The sequence below is a fragment of the Balaenoptera acutorostrata genome, chromosome 6, assembly GCF_949987535.1.
Source record: "Balaenoptera acutorostrata chromosome 6, mBalAcu1.1, whole genome shotgun sequence".
NCBI classification, from domain to species: Eukaryota; Metazoa; Chordata; class Mammalia; order Artiodactyla; family Balaenopteridae; genus Balaenoptera; species Balaenoptera acutorostrata.
The window spans coordinates 61,911,306-61,932,959 of NC_080069.1; the positions used below are offsets into that span (position 1 = coordinate 61,911,306).

At 38.6% G+C, this 21,654-nt stretch overlaps 1 protein-coding gene across 13 annotated transcripts in view; it reads left to right on the forward strand.

Moving 5' to 3' along the window:
* The window catches only part of MPDZ (multiple PDZ domain crumbs cell polarity complex component), a 173,196-nt gene that overhangs the window by 16,552 nt on the left and 134,990 nt on the right, over window positions 1-21,654 (forward strand). For 12 of the 13 annotated variants that reach the window (XR_009008557.1, XM_057547814.1, XM_057547822.1 and 9 more), the window contains exons 2-3: window positions 17,013-17,086; window positions 19,717-19,883. Coding sequence is in view for 12 of the 13 variants with exons in the window: in XM_057547814.1 (XP_057403797.1) it covers window positions 17,071-17,086; window positions 19,717-19,883 (183 nt within the window). In the remaining variant the exon portion in view is untranslated. Of the gene's footprint in view, window positions 1-16,190; window positions 16,210-17,012; window positions 17,087-19,716; window positions 19,884-21,654 lie in introns of those variants that run through there. The other variant, XM_057547815.1, reaches the window with a different exon arrangement.

The window sequence follows — 21,654 nt, forward strand, 5'->3', positions numbered from 1 at the left end:
AGCCACACGGCTCAGAAGAAAAGGGAGAAATAAAGAAAGGAAAAACAAATTAAAAAAAGAAATAAAATAAAATAAGAAATTATTAAAATAAAAAAATTAAAAAGTAATAAAAAAAAAAAAAGAATAGAGCACCCAAACCAATAAACAAATCCACCAATGATAACAAGCGCTAATAACTATACTAAGATAAACATAAAACTAGAAACAAATTAAACGCAGAAAGCAAACCCCAGTCTACAGTTGCTCCCAAAGTCCACCGCCTCAGTTTTGGGATGATTCGTTGTCTATTCAGGTATTCCAGAGAAGCAGGGTACATGAAGTTGATTGTGGAGACTTGTGCTGCTCCTGAGGCTGCAGGGAGAAATTTCCCTTTCTCTTCTTTGTTCGCACAGCTTCGGGGGTTCAGCTTTGGATTTGGCCCCGCCTCTGCATGTAGATTGCCCTCTGGTGTCTGTTCTTCTCCCAGACAGGAAGGGGTTAAAGGAGCAGGTGATTAAGAGGCTCTGGCTAACTCATGCTGGGGGGAGGGAGCAGTACAGTAGTTATAATTGGAATGCCCGGTGAGCCTGAGGCAGCAGAGGCTGGCATGACGTTGCAACAGCCTGAGGCACGCCGTTTGTTCTCCCTGGGAAGTTGTCCCTGGGTCACGGGACCCTGGCAGTGGCGGGCTGCACAGGCTCCCGGGAGGGGAGGCGTGGATGGTGACCTGTGCTTGCACACAGGCTTCTTGGTGGCTGCAGCAGCAGCCTTAGTGTTTCATGCTGGTCTCTGGTGTCCGTGCTTATAGTCACAGCTTGCGCCCGTCTCTGAAACTTGTTTAGGTGGTGCTCTGTCTTCTGTGGGCACACAGGGAAGGAATCCCCTCTCCGAAACAATGGTTTCTTGCCTCTTAGGCAGCTCCAGACTTTTCCCAGACTCCCTCCTGGCTAGCTGTGGTGCACTAGCCCCCTTCAGGCTTTGTTCATGCAGCCAACCCCAGTCGTCTCCCTGGGATCCAACCTCCGAAGCCCGAGCCTCAGCTCCCAGCCCCCACCCGCCCCGCCGGGTGAGCAGACAAGCCTCTCGGGCTGGTGAGTGCTGGTCGGCAGTGATCCTCTGTGCGGGAATCTCTCCGCTTTGCCCTCCGCACCCCTGTTGCTGCGCTCTCCTCCGTGGCTCCGAAGCTTCCCCCCGCCCACCCCCCCCCATCCCCCACCCCTGGCCCTGCCAGTGAAGGGGCTTCTAGTGTGTGGAAACTTTTCCTCCTTCACAGCTCCCTCCCCAAGGTGCAGGTCCTGTCCCTATTCTTTTTTCTCTGTTTTTTCTTTTTTCTTTTGCCCTACCCAGGTACGTGGGGAGTTTCTTGCCTTTTGGGAGGTCTGAGGTCTCTTCCAGCGTTCAGTAGGTGTTCTGTAGGAGTTGTTCCACGTGTAGATGTATTTCTGATGTATTTGTGGAGAGGAAGGTGATCTCCACGTCTTACTCCTCTGCCATCTTGAAGGTCCCCTCTAAAATTTTAATTTATTCCACAGGTGATTGTTTGATGTCTGTTTAAGATATTTTGATCTTCTCCTATATTTAATTTGACCTGATTAAGGTTATCTTCCATAAATAATTTGTTTTTACGTTAGTATAGGAATCAAAGTGATGTCAAATAAGCGTTATTTAGGGTCAGCTAAATAAACAGTAACCTGGCCTAGCGTGTTGGCCAGAGTGGGAGTTTCGTGAGTATAGTATGTTGAGAGTGTTAAGGCGTGAAGAGTCCTTACTTCTAATTGCTTTTTATCCCTAAAATAATTCTTATGCATTACATTCTACTTTTTAATTGTCCATGTTTCCCAGGATTCCAACCTCAATTCCCTTCTCTTGTTAATCTCTACCTTCTTCCTGATTAATCTCCTTTATCTTCAGCAACACCTTGCGGCCAGTGATTCCCTGACTTTACATCTCTTAGTTCTTTTCTTCTTAGGTTCACATATGTAGTCAATTCATTCTTTCAGCAAATGTTTACTGAGTGCCTACTTTGGGCCGGCCACTGTTTCTAGGGCTGGTGACAGCCCACTGAGAAAAAGGAACCAACAACAATTAAAAAAAAAAAAAAAAAAACCCCAACAAAGTTCCTGCTCTCACGGAACTTAAGTTCTATTATTTCCTGTTTTCTAGAGACATTTCAAGCTCAATATGTCCAAAAGGAATGCATTTCTGCCCTCTTCCTCTAAATGACATTTTTCTTTCTGTTGTTTAAGCTAATGATGTTCCAGTATTTCTAGTTTCCCAGATTAGAAACATTGAGAGTCAACCTTTGTTGCTGTCACTCGCTCGTTATGCCTGCCCCCAACACACGTCTAGTGGTCATTGATCATTTTAATTCTCTCTAATGAGTGTATCTGTGTCAACTCTTTGTTTTTTCTTGCCACTGCATTAATCTTGGCTCACATTATTTCCTGACTGGGCTGTTTTAACAGCCTAACATCTGGCTATACCATTATTAGTTCTTTTTTTTTTTTAAGAATTAAAAAATATATATATATATATATATTTTTTTTTTTGTCTGTGCCGGGTTTTAGTTGCAGCATGCGGACTTCTTAGTTGTGGCATGTGGGATCTAGTTCCCCAGCCAGGGATTGAACCTGGGCCCCCTGCACTGGGAGTTCGGAGTCTTACCCACTGGACCACCAGGGACGTCCCATTAGTTCTTTGTATTTTTGGTGAATTATTTAGCCTATTGCCAGAATTGTTTTTCTGGAAAAGAAATTTTAGTAACACCCCTCTTCCCTGCCACCCCTGCCCCATGTATCTAAAATGCACTGCTATCTCCCTGCAAGGCAGAGTCCCAGGGAGCTGTGCTTGGGACAGTGCTTTCCTCTCTTCTGTCTAGTGTGGTAGCCCTGTAGTATAGAACCATTGTCATTAAGTTCTCTGGTTTCATTGCCTTAGCAGATGTCCTTGCGTTAGTAAGAGATGCCATTCCCTCTCCTGGCTGTCCCTCACATTCTCCTAAGTTGCATGTCTTTCAGGACAATTCACCTGTCACATCTCCAATCTTTTTCTGACTCATTCTGACAGCATTGGATTCCTTTGTACTCTCCCAGAATTTAGCCCATCTTGTTGCAGTGTCATTACTTACTGTTTTCTACTAAATTGAGAGCTCAGAAGCTAGGTTCCTCTCTTTCATATGCTTCAGTGATAGAGGCAGATAGTACAGATTTGGGGGGCTTAAAGCTTATAGAATTTAGGATGGCTTTCTTAAAGCAGAATTATGAATACAAAATTAGATGTGAAAGTGCATATTTATTTGTATGAGAATGGAAGTGTCCCATGCAAGTATCTTCATGCTAACTCTGCCTGTGCCTTATGCCTAGGGAAATGGAAGTGCTTATTTAAAACTTGCTAACATAGTGCTGTGTATATATAATATTTTTTGCTGTTCATTTTCTTAAAATTAGGGATAAGAAACAGTATCAGCCATTCTGATGCTGATACTGTTGTTAAAATAATGCCTAATGCTTCTATATCACTTCCCATTTTCTAAGCACTTTCACATACTTTTATTTCATGGGATTCTGACAGCCGAGTCACAAAGACAGTAACTCAGATGTACTGAGTTTTACTGTGTTTGCTAGTTTGCGGGTGAGAGAAGATAGAGCTCGAGATTTTCCTTTGAGATCAGATTTCACTTTGGCAGGGGAAATGATTCCCTTCTTCTGGGCATCTGTGACCTTAGTAGCCCCCGCCGCCTCTTGGCCTTGTGAGTGCTAAGGAATTTTCTCAGGGTTTTCTAAATCGCTTTGCTGCCCTCCAACTTTCTGTCTCTTCTCCCTTTCAGCTTCCTCACCTCATTATTTCTTTCCTTTCATTTGTTTATCTGTGTCCTGCCAGAAACAGAACCTATTCCCTCTCCCTCTGTCTTCTCTGGTTGATAACTTAATACTTTTAAGTGTCAGTTCTTTGACTAAGCTGAATTTTGGATTACAGTTTCTTTGGGTTCATTTCTACTTCTTTGAAGTACTTTAGAGAGGGATCCTCAATAGTACAGAAAGTACGGATAGTTTTCAGCAATGGGAAAGCTATCCTAAAGCCATGTGCTTTGTTTACTGCATAGGTAAGACATGGTTCAGTTTGCAAGTCCCAGTTCAGAAATGATCAATTTTCACTCATGTTAAGGAGTTACATAGCAAATTGGAAACAGTAGACACTAGAAGACAAAAATAATAAATAGCAGCAGCTTTTATATGCCTGTTACTTCCAGGCACTTTGCATATGTTATTGTTAACATCACTTTACAGCAGCAGCTCTGAGAAGTTAAGTGACTTGCCCAGGATCTCACAGCTAGTAAAATGGTAGAGTGTTTTTTCAAGAGAGCTTTATAAAACAGCTTGGGAACTCTGAAAGCTCTGCCTGAGGCTACTTCATCTGAAGGTAAATAGCTATTTTCTTTCCTGTAGTAGTAGTATTAGAGCACAGAGCTATGATTTGGTAGAAGGGACTTGGCTTTGGTGAATGGGATTGGCTTTTAATGTTAGCACTCTTACAAGCTTCGTGAATGTAGGAGAAAACACTTTCATCTTTCTGAGCCTCAGGTTTCTTACTTGAAAATGGGTGTGTGTTTGTGAAGCACATATGCTCTGTTTAAGAAGACGGATATATGAAAGCCATTTCATAAGTGGTTTCATTTCAGACAGTAAAAATAATGCTGGTTCATTGTCTAAAAAACTCACTTATGGACAATTTTATTCTCTGGAAGAGTTATTATTATAGTAGATGTAATAGCAACCAATTCTTATATGCAGTTTTATTATTAGTTGTCATTGAATAGCATGTTTTAAAAGTCTTAAATGACAAATTATTGCTTTAGTTTGTGGATTACAACCAAGCCTACGTTTTAGATACTGTAGTGGTGAATATATATATTTGGAAACCTTTGGTTCTTGAAGGGAGTATTTGGTGGTGAATTTGTACCTGAGGAATAAAGTTGCTTTTTTTTTTTAAATCAGCAAAATGACGTGGAAAATTAAGCATTTTATTGTTGAGGGAATTAAGTTGGCATAGACACCCATTCTAATGGAGTAAGATTTTTAAGTTTATTATTTTCTCCCTTCTTCTCTGCCCCCAAATCCTCTTGTAGCTAAATTAAGATTATTTTTGGCTGAAACTTTCAGATAATTGTTGATGTTTTATTACCTAGACTTTTCAGTACCCTCACATAATAATGGATATAGAAATACAATTCCTTAATAAAAGATCTGAGTTATGTGACGTTGGGGAAGTTAGTAGTCTCTTTGACCTTCTACTTCCATATCTGTAAAATGTGTTAGCAAGTTGTTTTGGAAAGAGTAAAAGCTCACAAAATTTTCTGATGTCTTCAAATAAGATATTTGAAATTATTAAGAGTTAGTAATTGCAAAAAATGCTTTGATTTCTTCTGCCAGCTAAACTTAAGGGTTCTAAATTTTTTTCATGAAAATTATTACAAAGAATGGACTCAGAGCAAGAGAGCATGATCTTTCACAAGCTCTTCTCGTATATGCCTGGTTTTCCTCTATGCAAAGAGTTGGAACTAAACCAACAGGGGATGCAGACTTCTAGTCACCACAGGCATAGTCCAGGAGAGGAAAACAGCCACGTTAAATATCACTACAGTATGTTGTTTTCTTCCCAGAGGAGTTCCTATTAGAAATTTGAGGCTGCCCTTTTCTGAGTAAAGTTTGTAAACTTTGTCTTTGTTCTCATCCAAATTCAGCAAAGGTAAATCAGGAAAGCCACAAACTGAATTTAGGAGGCACTGATTGATGGGGAAAGATAAAAATATCTAATTATGTATAGTACTTAGAGCTCAAAGATAGCTAAGTAGGTAGGCCATGTGATAGACGATGCTTCATCATTTTTGTAGAAAAGATTCCAGAACAGGAGAAGCAATTTGGAAATGGTGGAAGTAGAGTTATTTTAAAAGTTATGGGGAAAAGCCCTAGAAATGACCTTTGGTAAAGAGCATGGATTAATTGGGTGGGGAGGTAAGTTGAAGCAGCGTGGTTGTAATATTCTTGTCACCTCCCATCTCTGAGGTCCACAGTTTTATCTGTATCGGAAAGGTTGTCTCTCTGCACTGTTCTTTAGGGCTTTACCCTAAGGAATCATTGAGTCACAACTGACAAAGCCACGTATTGTTTTGTTCTGCACCAGTATCGTCATTGAGATCTCACAAACTCATCATCCTTGAGAGGGCAGCCAGGAATGACAGAGATCTGTTACCTCGTCCTGCAGTTGATCAGTCCTAACACAGAGCAGCTGCAGGCCATGTTTCAGGGTCCCATGGGGACGCTTTGAGTATTCATGCTTTTTCTAAACACCGAGGACACTGTTGGCCCGATCCACTGGAGAATTGCCTCATTCCAGGCAGGCAAAAAGGCAGGAGGCAGAGGCATGAAGTAATTTCTCTGGAGAATTGGTTGCCAACTGTAGGAATAACACCTGAGAATTCTGTGGCACAGAGTTAATCCTCCTGCCCATTTTCGGTTTCCCCCAAGACAATTATGTGGCTGGAGTGAGTGCTTTATGTGCCCCTAGCTGCCCCCATGTTGCTCGCCTGCAGGGCAGCCATTGGAGGAATCCCCCTGCCTGTTTCTGTCCAACAAACGTGCACAGCCTGTTGCATCTTGGCTCGTAGCACTGAAAATGTGGTAGCAAACAGGGGCAAACTGCCCAACAATGTAAATGCCTCTGAGTTTGGCTAGGGAGAGAACAGAGAGGCTAAATCTTCATTCTCAGAAGCATCTAAATCTTTTTTCTGAGTCACCGTATTTGGTGTGAGTTGATTTGGGGAGAGGGTCCCTGTCCTGTAGGAATGTACTAAGAGAGAACATTACGGATGGAAAATATGTAAAAATGGGTGCCCAGAGAGAAGGTATTGGAATCTCTAGTTCTCTAGGAGAGAGAGAGCGCGCGAGCAAGAGAGAGAAAATGTGTGTGTGTGTGTGTGTGTGTGTGTGTGTGTGTTTGGTTGTTCTTTTAAAAAAATATGGATGATGGTGGAGGAGGAAGGAAATAAATATAATACAATGGAATATAAATGGAATTGGTTTGTCTAGTATATTAAAAAAAAAAAGTTCAGCCTTTCAAATAGTCAGTTGAGTAATATATAGCAGCCTGACACAGCACTGGTTTGTTATAGAACCAAACCTCAGCAAACTTGAGCTTGTCTGTGACCTACATGTTTTTTGAGGCTCCTTTCAACCATAAAATTGACTTCATCTTTAGGTGTGAGCAGTTAATAAGGGAATTTGACTCAAAAGCATCACAAAATATAAGTGTGTAATTCTGGAAGTGGATATTAATCTGGTGAAATGTCCTTTTAAAGTTAGTATCTTTGTGCTTTTAGGGAATCTGCAGTTAAGGATAGAACATGTTATACCATTTGAAAGGACAGTTAGCCCTTCACCTCAATCCAACAATCTTAAAAATAAAAGGAAGTAGCTTTCAAAACCAAAATATAGCCAATGACCATGTTTGTTAGTATAAACGCATTGTCGTATAAGTGTATCTAGAAGTAATAAAATATCCTAATATCTAAATTATATATATTTTCCTTTTCAATAGGTTTTTTTTCTCCCTATTAGGAAATTCCTAGGAAGAGGAATAAGTTGATATTATTTTCACCAAAATTTGTTTAGAGTATGTGGATTCTTAGTCAAAGTAATGATTGTAATTTATGTATGTCCACATAATTGTGGATTAATATGCCACTTGCCCGTATTATAGTATTAGCTTAGATATATGACTGTTCATAATATTGAATCATCATTTACATATGCATGAAGGATAAGTTTTCTTTCAACCGAAACATTTATATTTATGTACTCTCTTGGGTTCACCCATCAGTTTCCAAAGGTGGGGATTTTGGTTTGCACTGTGTATATGTTCAAAACTAGAACAGCAGTAGTCATTCATCACTTCTTGCCTGCTGCTAGCTCTGTCACATGGAATTGGCTAATCCTGGGCCATAAGATCTGCTTCTAAGGCTGTTATCTAAAAGGGCTTGGTAAAACTAGCAGCAGAGTAGGCATGAGAAAATCAGAATAAGCTTTGTTTTTAATGGTAAAAATTAAAATTCCTTATAAGATACTAATTTTTGGAAAAGTCTTTTCATAATATTTCCTTTCATTTTGTTGGAGTATAAGTAATCTAGCCTGAAGAAATTATCTTTCTGGTAGCATTTACCAATGGTACAAAATTTTTTCCAAGTAATTTAGTAGTTTGAAGTGAAATCTTTTTTTGTTGAGGAAAGATGCTAGGGAGAATTTGAGAAATATTGTGAATAAAGAAGGAAATAACCAGCTCTAGTCCTATCCTCCAAAATTAGGTATTAACATTTTCATATGTTTACTGACACTCTCTTATTTTTCTAATTGTTATTATGAAAAACTTAAAATGTACATTTTGCACTGTGTATATTACAGTGAATCCTCATGTATCTATCATTCAGTTTTAACAGCCACAGGTTCATGGCCAGTCTTATTTCTTCTGTTCTCTTTCATTTTTTGGAACCAAATCCCAGACATTTCACCATTTTATCCATAAATATTTCAACCCAATTACTTTTTACATATATAAGTTTAAACATTCTAAAAGTATAGTTTCCTTAAAAAAAATAGAGAAAGCTAAAGTCCCCTTTTGACTTCTCTCTGATCTAAAGCTACTACTTCCACCTGTCCACCCCTAAAAGTAATCATAACTGTAATTTTAGAATGACTTTTTAATTCATTGTTGAAATGATGAAAGCACATATATACCTATTTATATGTAGCATATATTATTATTTTATATTCTGTAAAAATTATAGATTAAGCGACATCAAACTGTATTCTGCAACTTTCATTTTCATTTTTTTAAAAAAAATTATTTATTTATTTATTTTTGGCTGTGTTGGGTCTTCGTTTCTGTGCAAGGGCTTTCTCTAGTTGCAGCAAGCAGGGGCCACTCTTCATCGCGGTGCGCGGGCCTCTCACTATTGCGGCCTCTCTTGTAGCGGAGCACAGGCTCCAGATGCACAGGCTCAGTAATTGTGGCTCACGGGCCTAGTTGCAGCATGTGGGATCTTCCCAGACCAGGGCTCGAACCCATGTCCCCTGCATTGGCAGGCAGATTCTCAACCACTGTGCCACCACAGAAGCCCCATTTTCATTTTTGAGATATGGATTGTGAGTCTGTTCTTTAGTAAGTGAGTCTAACCCATTTATATTTGTTGGGAATATGGATATCTGAATTTATTTCAGTCCTCTTGTTTTGTGTTTTTTGTTTACTATGCTTTTATCTTTTTTTCTTTTCTTCTCTGTTCCCAGTGTCTTTTAGATTGCTTAGTATTCTTTGTTCCATCTTTTTTCCTCCTGGTTTATAAATTATAGATTCCATTTCTGTTTTTTTAAGTGTTACTTTCAATTTTTAACATGCATATTTGGCTTATTTTTCTAGTGGAGTTTGAAGTGAAAGTATTTCTATTCTTCTTTGACTGGAATATTTTAGCCAGAAATATTTGCATTATTTGTAAACGTTTTCCACAGTTACTATGGTTTCATTTATAGAATGAAACCTTGTCAGTCGGATCTCACATTCCTTTTTCAACAATGGATTTGTGATTTGTTTGATTGAAACCTGATGGCTTTTCTCAGGCTCTGATCAAAACTGAATATAGAATTTTATTCACCCACCATAGTAGCAGTTCCTTATGCTTTGTTTTTCTGATGTAACTGTCTCCCCTGTAAAATCTTAATTATCTCAGTGGTCCTATTAAAGTTATCTTTGCTTGTAAGCTCCTTCAAATCTTTATTAGAAGTAGAGAATCCACATGAATTAGTTAAAGGAGGAAGGGTACTTCTTAAGCAGGATATTGGTTTGTTTGGGATGTGATAGTATGATGCTATACCAAAGCAGCCTGTAATAGTTAGGTGTGTTTGAATGGGACAAACAGAGACTCATACTAATTACCTCTGGCAAAATGGAGTGCACTGTAAGAATGGATGTCAGTGACTGTGCATCTTAGGGACCAATTACTCTGTTTCCCTCTCACTGGCTGTGTTGGGTCTCCCAAGGAATACCTGCCTCTCTCCTAATGTCAGCTGTGTTCTTCTGTCTTTATCCATGTCTCTATTTGTTTTGGTCTCTGTTAACTCAAGCTTGCATGTGCCCCATCTTAGCCTCTTCATTCTTTACTCATGCTCCTTGTATCTTTTCCACTCTAGCTCCACCGCTAATTGGTTTATTCTCTCTAGTTCCCAAGAGAGAGACTGTACCCCAATTCTGCCTTTTAGATCAGCACTTAGATTGTCTTCCCTTGGGTGAGGGGCCCATCCCTTGTTCCCCTGGTTATGGTTGAAGGAAAGGGGCATATCATAGTGTGTAATGGCATATTCCTTGGAGCAGGGGCTGTGGGAAGATTCAAATCTGTATTAGTTAGTTCAGGCTGCTGTAAATAATGCCATAGACTGGGTGGCTTAACAGAAATTTATTTCCCCACTGTTCTGAAGGCTGGAAGTCCAACCTCAAGGTCTGGCAAGGTTTGGTTTCTGGTGAGAGCTCTCTTCCCGGTTTGTGGATGGCCACCTTCTCACTGTGTCCTTCCAAAGAAAAAAACATGGCTTTTCTTTGGTGCTTGCATGTGGTGAGGGGGAAGGAGGGTAAGAGTGGGGGAAGGAGGGAGAGAGGGAGATAGATATCTTTCTCTTCTTATAAGGCCATCAGTCCTCTTGGTTTAGGACCCCACTCTTATGATCCCATTTAACCTTAATTACTTCCTAAAAGTGCTATCTCCAAATACAATCGCATTGAGGGTTTCAGCTTCAGCATATGAATTTTGGAGGCATACAGTTCAGTCCATCGCAGTGTTATGAGGTACTGTATAACCCAGCCTTTTAAACTCTTGATCACTATAGTGCTTTATTTCTAGAACAGTCATACCACTGACCTGCTATTTTTTTTTTTTATATTCTCTATTCAGTGGCTAGTATTACCATCCGATCAATAACTCAAGCAGGAAAGCTGGGATTCATCCTAGACTCATCTGCCTTACCTCCACTTTACCAGGTCCTGTTGCTTACAGCTCTTAATTCCTCAAATCTGTCTCCCATTTTCATTTATTTTTCACTTTCATCTCTATTTTTGAAAATGCCTCTTACCTGACCTTCTTGTTTCCAGTCTTTTTTCCCCCTTTTATAGGTGTTCCACACTATCACCAGTTATCTTTCTAAAAACAAAGTTTGATTGTGTCACTCACTGTACCGAAACAAACTTCAGTATTACATATCTAAACTCGTCAAGAATGGCGTGCAGGGCCCTCAGTGACTTAGCCTGTACCCGCATCTCTAGCCTCATCACCTCTGTCTTTCCTTCTCCTTCAGGCCTGGTCCAGGCATAAGTAACTACTTGCAATGCTCAGAAAGGTGCTAGGTACTCTTGCCTCTATGTTGGGAGCTCTTCTATCACCCGTTCTGCCCTAACTCCCACCTGTTCTTTAGAATTCTATGCAGGGGTCTCTGCCTCCGGGAAACTTTCCCTTTCTCTTCAGTTTGGGTTTGATGGCATCCCTCTCTTGTCTTCTTATATTTTAAGTGTCTGTTTACTTGTTTTTTCTTGCATTCACTTGGCCCGTGAGTTCCCAGACTGTCCTCATTCCTCTAATTCTCTCACCTAACAATATGTTCATCATGTAGGAGCCCCGTGAGTTGCTGAATCAATAAACAACAGAATTTGAGTTCTTTTCTAACCCTGTGGCCCCCTCAGCATATTCGTTTTGGACAGGTAATTTATCTTTCCATTTTATAAAGGAAGGACAAGACCATCAATCAGTATTTGCCTTATGCTGTAAAAGCAAGGTTCCTTGAAACTTGATTTTCTTCGATTTGGGGGAGCAAAAAAGAATTAATAAATTCTACTGAAGGAATTCGGAGAGATTCATAAATGTCAACTTGAAAGCAAGGTTTTGTTCACAAATGCTTTTTTGATCAAGCCTGTAAAAATGAGGGAGAAGTTCTAAAGAACAGATGCTAAGAAGAGCTGACTGTTTTCTGTTGGATGATTGCATGATGTTGTGGGTAGTTGGATGTTTCTGTGCTCCTGTAACAGTAGTTCAGTAACGTTACCCTAGAATATGAATTATGACTGCAAGTGTAAGTTTTGCTGTCATGGCCACTTGACTTTATGACAAACTACCTGCAGATGACTACAGCCTTGTACTTGTCTGCTAACTTCAGGTAGTGCTGAGGCAGCTAAGAATGAGACAAATGCTAAATTTAAATGCATTAACAGACGCTAAGTGACTTTGACAAGCCACCAACCATTGCAGCAAGCTCTTTTAATGGTGTACTCCTTTTACAGTCAGAATTGTTTAAGATAACTGGAAAATTGTATGCATTTGGGGCAGTTTCTCTTAGTAGAGTTATTTTTAGCGTAAGACATATTTTCACTTGTTAGTTGCCATATAATCTGTGTTGGGCAGAATGATTTGTTTTATGTCTCAGGCACTGATTCTCTACTACACAAAAGCTGTGCCTACATATAGCAGTACAACTTGTTGAAAAGTAGAATGATTTGTTAATTAATCAGTTTCTGTTTCTAAAAGAAACGAAAGAAGCTGTCTTATTTTTGTCCTCGACTGAAACTAGTGTTATCAGCCAGTTGTTGGAGAATCATATGGTCACAGCTAAAACGGTTAGAGATTTATAAAGGATTTGGCAGCTCTGTCATTATATTAAAGTTCTGCAAGAAGCATGAAGTCCTTAAACTAAAAATGATTTTAAAAATTTGCTTTTTTTCTAAGACAATATGTACATAAGTAGGCTTGCCCGATAAAATAATGGATGCCTGGCTAAATTTGAATTTCAGATAATCAACAATTTAGTGTTTAGTATGACTGTATCCTAAGTATTGCATGGGATATACGTATACTAAAAATTTATTCATTTATCTGAATTTCAGATTAAATTAGGTATCCTGTATTTTTAATTTGCTAAATCTGGCCACCTTATATTGACACAAAATTTTTCAAACTCAGAAGAAGTGCAGGTCAGAATAAGTTTCTTCTAATGTCCTCCAGCTCTCTACATCCCACCATTAGTGCCTTTGGAAAGCTTGTAGGAATAGTCTATGCTTTCATAAACGTGCATATATTAATTTGACTTATACAAATGTTTTCCCTCCTCTTCTTTTATACAAATACTAACAATGTTATACATTGCCCTGCACATTCTTTTTTCCTATAACAATATGGAAAATAAGGGATAGTGTGATTGAGTAAGTGGGGGCTTTGAATCAAACAGAGTTAGATTCAAATCTAAGATTTCTGGCTTGCTAGCTCTGTGACCCTGAGTAAGACCTCAGCCTCTTCCTTTCCTCTGTTGTCTTATCTGGAAAATGGAGAGAATAATGTGCCAGGCAGTGGAGGATATTATGGAGAGCAAGATGGTTGGGGCCCCAGCTCCCATAATGTAATGTATGGAAACAGCACTTGCCTAGCACTGTAGTGCTTCATAGGCACTGAATTCATTGATGCATTATTGATATGTCCTGTAGTTCTGAGTGCTATGGCTACTGAAATAGACAGGCTCATTTATAGCTAAATAGTGATATGGCTACAAGCAGAGTATATAAACAGTAGCTAGAGGGGCTACTGTATAGAAGCTAGTATTTTTTATACTATTTGAATATTCTTATTCTCATTGTGTTGAGGGATTTAGTACTTTGACATATAATAGCCATATTTTTAAAGGTACTTTGAATATTAATATAAAGAGGCTTATTTTTTCTTGGGGATTTTTCTTAAAATCTTGAATTTCAGAAGTGATTTGTTTAAACATATATGGACATTATATAAATGGGGAATATTACTGATCTTTCTTTGATGTACCTACCCATAGTGTCTAAAATCCTTAACTCTGACTTGTTCATACCTTTGTGTGGATTGTGGGCTATGTTAAATTGTCTGAACCCGTCCCTTTCAGACTTCATTCACTTCGGGCCCCCATTTCTTTTTTTAGTTTTTCCTGTGTAGAGCAAGGTCTACACAATGTTGAACTTGGATAGAGGGAAGAGAATGCTAGGGTGAGTCTTCTTCCTATCAAGGGGCGGGCAGCATATCGTAGAAGCTAAATTAATTGACTCTGGAACCAAACTGCCTGGGTTCAAATCTTAGCTTCATCACTTACCAGTGGGGCAAGTTACTGAACGTTTCTGTGCCTCAGTTTCCACATTTGTACAGTGAGTAGATTGTGTAAGGATTAAAGGACTTAATTTGGTAACATGCTTTGAACAGTGCCCAGGTCTGAATGTAATAGGTGCTCTGTGGTTGCCGTTATGCCGTCATTACCACTGCTTCTGCCCCAGCATTCGTGTCCGTCTCTTTGTTATTGTACCCACATCTTACTTCGCCTCTTTACTGCCCCTCTGATTCCATCACCGCTGGCATGAATTGCCCAGAAAAACCCAGAGAACTTGGCATTCTTCTGAAATGTATTGAGCCTTCTTTATGTCTTATCCATTGGCCATGACCCACTGTTATCCTCCAGGTACCGTTCTATTTTCATACAATGTTGAGATGGGTAAAGAGGGAAGGGTGTTGGTGGGGCGGTGAAAGGGTGAGGAAGAGAATTCATGTCTGCAGTTTGATGGGAGTGGATGCCGTCTCTCTAATCTCAAAAATTCTGTGATTACAAATGAGTTTTACACTTAAAAACTGAATACTTGCCATTGGAGTATAGGGCATAGAAAGGAACATTTTTTTCGACTTCTTGTCTCTGTCCTGGTGAAATCAGAATAGTTATCTGTTTAATTGAGGGACATCAGAGCAGAGAAGACAAACTGTGAAACTACTTTTTTAATACTGAAATCTAGAGGAATGGAGTGCTCATCTGGAAACTAATGTCAGTGACTTGCAGCTGAATTGAGCTTTTTTTTTTTTTTAAAAAAAACCTTTAATGGTAAGGGTTTCTCTGGAAAGAAAAAAGTAATTCCGCTTCCACAGACCTGACTTGTAGGTGAACTTTTGGACGCCAGTGTTTTTCTCAATTGGGAACTGCTTACTCTGTGCTTTCTCTGCAGAATCCTCATAAATCAGTGGGCCTCTAAATCCATAGGCCTATCCCCCTCCCTTGCCAAGTCATGAATACTGTTTATCTTTCTGAGTTAGTTTTTCATAGGGGAAACTAAATTTTATTGTGTATACCAAGCACTCATGCATATAATTTTACCCTTTCAAAACTTTATGAATACCAATCACTTGTAATTAGAGATTTCCAAGTTCAGAAGAGATAGGTGGGTGACTTAACAAGGGTATATAGCTAGTAAATGGTCAAGCTGAAATTTTAACTCAGGTCATCAGACTCCCTTGTCCACGCCCTTTCACTGCTATCATGCTTCCTCTTGGGCGGTTGCATTAAATACACCTTTGTAGACCTGGGCTTCCTTCTGTTGGGGTATCTTTCCTTTTATTTTTTTGTCAAAAGTTAATAATTTTTTGAGAGGGGACCTAATAATATTCTATTTTATGAAGGACTATTATATTCTCCTTGTAAATAAGAATAAAAAATATAACTATTTTAAAGATCTCCCTATATTTTGCCCCATGAAACTATGCAAGGCCTGGCATTGGAATGCTAATCTATTCAATACATGGGCTCAGCATTAATTCTAAATATATATTTTAGAATTAGGAGTTTTGCACTGAGCTGGAAATTGGTATATATATATATTTTTAATCTCATTTATCATTACATACCCAAAGAGTAAGTGTGTTTTCTGGGAAACTAAGGTTCAGATGATAGGCCCCTTGCTCAAGGCCGCACCACTCTTGAGGTTTCAATCCAGGTTAGTGCCCTCTTTTCTTGACACCAGGGCACTTTCTAAAACAAGTGCCAGTAGTTGAGCTGTCTGACTATTTGAAATGGAGTTATTTTAAATCGTTATATTCTAAACTGGGTTAAGGAAAGTCAATAAGTAATGTTCTCAGTTATTACACAGAGCTGACTGCAGGCATTGATGGTCTGTGCATCTGCTTGTGTACGTCACATTCTTCCTTTTTTCCCAAATGCATTCTCTCTTAAAGAGATTACAGAGGGCAACTTGTCCCGTCTCAGAGAAATCCACTGTCTCATCTTCCAGATGAAAAGTGAGGATGTCTGGTTGTGGATTCCTTTTCTGCATTGGAGAAATGACCCACTGACTTCCTAATGACTCAGGGTTTTCCGCAAGGTAAAGGATAGATGTAACTTGGAATCAGTTGGGCAAAACTGCTGGACAGCAAAGGTTAAAGATGGGTTAGTGGTGTGGATATTGTCAGCGGAGATCTGTATCTGGTACTTTAAATAGCCTAGATGAGTATTATCAGAGAAAGATGAAATCTGTGTGGGTTGAAGGAGTTGAGAAGATTTTTTTGAGTGGGAATAAGAGAGATTATTGACAGGAGGGTATTTTGAAAACTTTAAAAATCTTTTTAACATTGTGCTTTCTTTTATTCAGTTTTTCGTCTGTGATTTAATGTGTTATCTTGCATTGATTCACTTACTGCTCGAGTGTCACAATTCATTTCTTAATTGGTGTGTCTGAATCATCTTCCCAGTTAAGACTGAGCATTCAAAGGCAGGATCATATATTCTGTTTTTTACATTTTATTTTGTTTTTGCCTATGAAATTTCTCATGAGGAGCCAAGTAAATGCCTTCCTCTATGGGTAAGGATCTGTAAGTGAATCCAAGGTTATAGTGGTCTGTGTTGAGAAGCTCTTAAGGAAATATTTTGGATACTTCTACCATCTTACTTAAAACAGATTTTATGCCTTTTACCTTATTATACAACTATTATCTGCAAATATAATTTTGAATAAATCCTAAAATGATTACTTTTTTTGCCTATAAAGAAAACTATCTTAAGTTACCTCAACAAGATTTTAATGGTCAAAGGAATCATAGTAGTATCAAGTGCTTTTTAGAGTATTTGGTTTTAGAATATAATTTTAAAGTTGTAAAACATAACCATTCTATTTTCTTTTCTCCCTAGAGTTCCTTGTAGTTGCTGTTTATAATCATTGTAGAGAAGGACACTGAACTTGGGAAGAATGTTAGAAACTATAGGTAAGACCTATTTCTTCCTGACCATTTTGATAGTAATTGAAACTCCTTCCATTGGGATCTTTGAAATATGGTGTGTTCTATATATCTGGATTCTGTCTATAGTAACTTAGTTAAAATTTTTTTTTATCCACTAGCATTGTACTAGGGTAATGTGTTTCTATATTTGGATGATTTCATATGAAGTGTTATCAAAAACACATCATTTATAAGTAAAAGTTGAGAGCATGTGAAATGTTCTACCAATAATGGGTTTTAATAAAACGTAATGTAAACCCGATTCTGATTTATGAAACCAGTTCTGGTTAATGTTTGTTTCTGGATAGCACCAAAAGTTTTAACAATTTTTTTAATACTGAAAGATCATTGCCCGTGTCTTACTTTTAATTTATTCTTGGCAGGTGAAATACTACTGAGCTTTGCTTTTAAGTTGGTAAAAAAACAGTAACAAACACTTAGGTTGACAAACTCAAGTGACAATTTAAAGCAATTTAATTTGTACATGAGATAATTTAGGTTGAAATATCCAAATTCTCTAGACTCATGTGTTAATCTTTTTTTCACACTGCTCTTTAGTTTTAGAGAAGCTAGTTTGTAGAACTAGTTTCAGGTATATCAGGTATGGTACACCCAGTCCCTCATCGTCCCTCTTCTGGCACTGCAGTCCTCACCTTTTCCAGGGAGCTCTTTGGGTATGATTATTGGAAGGTATATGGATTTCACTTTGGTGCCTTGATGATCACGGCTGGTGGTCTGACACCTGCAGGTTTTGAGGGAAGGGTGGGGAGAGTGGGTGGCAGGAAAGGAGAAGGAGCTGTTTTTGTGATCATGGGGATCATTACTTTGACTCTTGTTCCTGGTGCTATGCCCGTAGTAAGAATGCATGGGTGTACATTTCCTGCATTATCTATTTTATACTAAAGTCACAAATCATAAAGACTACCAGTCCACATAGGAAAGTTCCTCGTAAGAAAGTGGACAGCAAAGGGGAAATACAGAATTATATAAACCATTACCTTATAATCTTCATTCTGTAAGTTATTACTGAGTTGTATACTTTTCAAGAATTGACATGGGAATTAATACTAGATTTGTATTCTGAGATACCATGGGAAATATGACCCAGAATAAAATTCTCATGCATATCTTTACTATTATTTGCTTTTAAATTCTGCATACAGTTAAGTCCCCTACATACGGACGAGTTCCGTTACGAAAGCAGGTTCGTAAATCCAATTTGTTTGTAAGTCCAACAAAGTTAGCCTAGGTACCCAACACAATCGGCTATATAGTACTGTACTGTAATAGGTTTATAATACGTTTCACACATACAATACGTAAAAAACAAGCAAACACAGAAAATAAAGAAAACATTTTTAATCTTACATTATAGTACCTTGAAAAGTACAGTAGTACAGTACAACAGCTGGCATACAAGGGCTGGCATCAAGTGAACAGGCAAGAAGAGTCACTGACTGGAGGAGGGGGAGGAGGTGGGAGATGGTAGAGCTGAAGGATCCTCAGCAATAGGAGACGGAGGGCAAGCTGCAATTCCACTCACGCCTGATGTCGATGGCACAGGTTCTGGTTCCTTGCTGGAACCAGATGCACGTTCGCATCTTTGAAAGTTCGCAACTTGAAGGTTAATGTGTAGGGCACTTACTAAATGAGTAAATATTGTTTCTTTAAATTTGTGTTTGTGAACTCATGGTCGACATTGATTCATGTTTTAATTTCCCCATTCCTGCATAATTCTACATTTGGTGCTATCGAAAATGACTGGTGATAATTCTCACTCTTTTCGATTACTATGATATGGCAAATATATTTTAATAGAGACACTTGTTACCATCATGAATCTGTTAGGACATATATCTGAGCAGTCTCCATTTTTTTAAAAACTAATGTGGCTTCACTTACAAGTAAGGGAGAGAAAGAGAGCGAGAGTAGGGTTTGGGGAGATATTTTTAACTATTATATGTGGTAGAAACTCACTATCTGGTAGAAGCATGCTTGCAAGATGCTAGGATTATTAAGGATATGCTAATTCAAGATATTTACTTTGGCAAATAAATATCTTACTTTGGGGGTAAGACATTTAAAATACTAAAAAATTGTGTTTTTGAAGGGATATGCATTATTGTGATGTATTTTCAAGTAAATTCACAAATATACAATGCTTTGCCCCTTAATATATGAAATTGTCATATTTTGGATGTTATAACTCATCAGTAACATTATTCACCTCCACTTATTAGTTATACTTCTAATTTTTCTTACATATAAGTTTTTTTAAAGAGTGGAAATGTCAGCATTTACAAGATGACAGAGTGGTTTTCATTAGAGATGAAATAGCTGGTATTGGAACTCAAATATGCTTCATCTGAATTAGTTTCTGTACTTTACAATTAGTTGCATGTAGCGTACACTATAACCAGTTCCCTGCTGTCAAACTTTCTTACTAGAGATTTCAAGGTTTGAAGAATATATTCATAGTGACATGTTTTAGACCCTTCTTTTTTTTCTGAGTCTATTTTGAGCTCTGGAAAGGAATAGCTTTAGGATTTCTATAAGCATGGTTTGATGCCTGTCTTTCGAATCCTGTTACTGTCTAATGCTGCTCTTTGGTTTAGACAAAAATCGGGCCCTGCAGGCGGCAGAGCGCTTGCAGGCCAAGCTGCGGGAGCGCGGGGATGTAGCAAATGAAGACAAACTGAACCTTCTCAAGTCAGTGTTGCAGAGCCCACTCTTCAGCCAGATTCTGAACCTTCAGACTTCTGTACAGCAGCTGAAAGACCAGGTAAGACATGGTGCACTCACAGGAGGCCTTTGTGGTGTTGCGTAGAGCTTGTGAAAGTCTCGTGTTTTTCTGAAAGGCTGATTTTTGTATGTGTTAATGAATAGTTAATGAAGTCATTTAAGCCAGCGGCCCCCAACCTTTTTGGCACCAGGGACTGGTTTCGTGGAAGATAATTTTTCCACGGACGCGGGGGTTGGTGGGGGGACAGTTCAGGCGGTAATGCGAACGTGGGGAGCGATGGGGAGCGGCACGTGAAGCTTCGCTCGCTCACCTGCCACTCACCTCCTGCCGTGCGGCCCGGTTCCTAACGGGCCGTGGGCCGGTACCAGTCCGTGGCCTGGGGATTGAGGACTCCTGATTTAAACCTCCAAATGAGACATTCAGATTAACTGTGGCTTCCCCCCCACCCCCCGTTATTTTTGTGACGGTTGTTGCAGTGTATTGTAGATGATATGACATTGTGTTGAAGGCTGTGTGGATACGGAAGAATGAGTTCCTACAGGAGAAGGGGATGATGAAAATATGTTTAGGGTGGATGACTGTAGCTTGGTTTCCATCATCACTAGGACTCATGGTTCATGTGATTTTGCTTATTCAGATTCAGACATTCAGTAAACTTACACGATTTCAGATGAGCCTGGATTTGCATGTGTAATCATGTATGTGAGGAAGGGAAATCACCTCTATTTTGACAGTAAAAGAGTAATTACATTGTCATCAGTTAGAGGAATTGCAATTCTGACTTCTGAAAAGTGTAAGTAGCAATTGCTCCCGTGACAGCATCAGATGGTGATAAACATTAGGACTTATAAATGTTAACACAGTGTTTTATTTCTGTAAAAATTATGAACATTAAAAAGTCCTAGCATTTATATTAAAATTGAAACACATCACAATGACAGAATGAAAACTGGAGTCAGATGGTCTTTGAACTTACTTAATCACCATTTCTCAGGTTTTTAAAAAATATTTTTTAAATGGTTGCTATCCTCACAAGGTTCGAAGTCAGTCTAATTATGTCTTTAGTCCAAGTTAATTCTCATTCTGATGTTTTTAGCATTAATCTGATGTTTATGGGTGACTTGCTAGCAAATATTCTGCCTTAAAAGTTTAAAATGAAACCTGTAGACTAGTTTCATAATTCAGTGAAAGAACAGCTCCAATTAACAAAAAAACCCAAAATATGCCAAATGCAAAAAGAACAAATAGTAGAAATAGAGAAGGAATTTGTTTAATGTCATATAACTTCTTAATCTAGATATTTTAGTAGCCCCCCAAAATTAAGTAAGTAGATCAAGAAGAATCTCTAAAAATATTTTTCTCAAGTGAATTTCTACCTAATGATTTTAAAAGTTATGGCCATGAATTAAGAAACAGAGATAGTTTCATTGTATGTAGTTGTGTTCGTTTCCTTTGTAAATTATTGAAAAGATTGGTTTTAGGTACTCATTTTCAGAATGGATTGGCACACTTTTGGAGAAACCAATATCATGAATATTAGTGTAATTATGGTGTGGAAAATTATCTGGTCTTTAGAGAGTGTGACGATGTCTCCCCTTAGTGTATTATGTGAAAATATGATTAGAATGAGATGAAAAGTTGAAAGAAAAAGTACTAGTAAGTGTGTTAGGGAATACCATTAGTCCAGTGAGGCAACTGTCGAAATTTCCCTGCTCGCCAGCCTTATGTAAGGGGAATAGCTTCCATACTTACCATGTCTGCTGAAAGGAGGAGAGAAATGGGCCTACTTGTTGTTGAGCTTGTTTTGTCA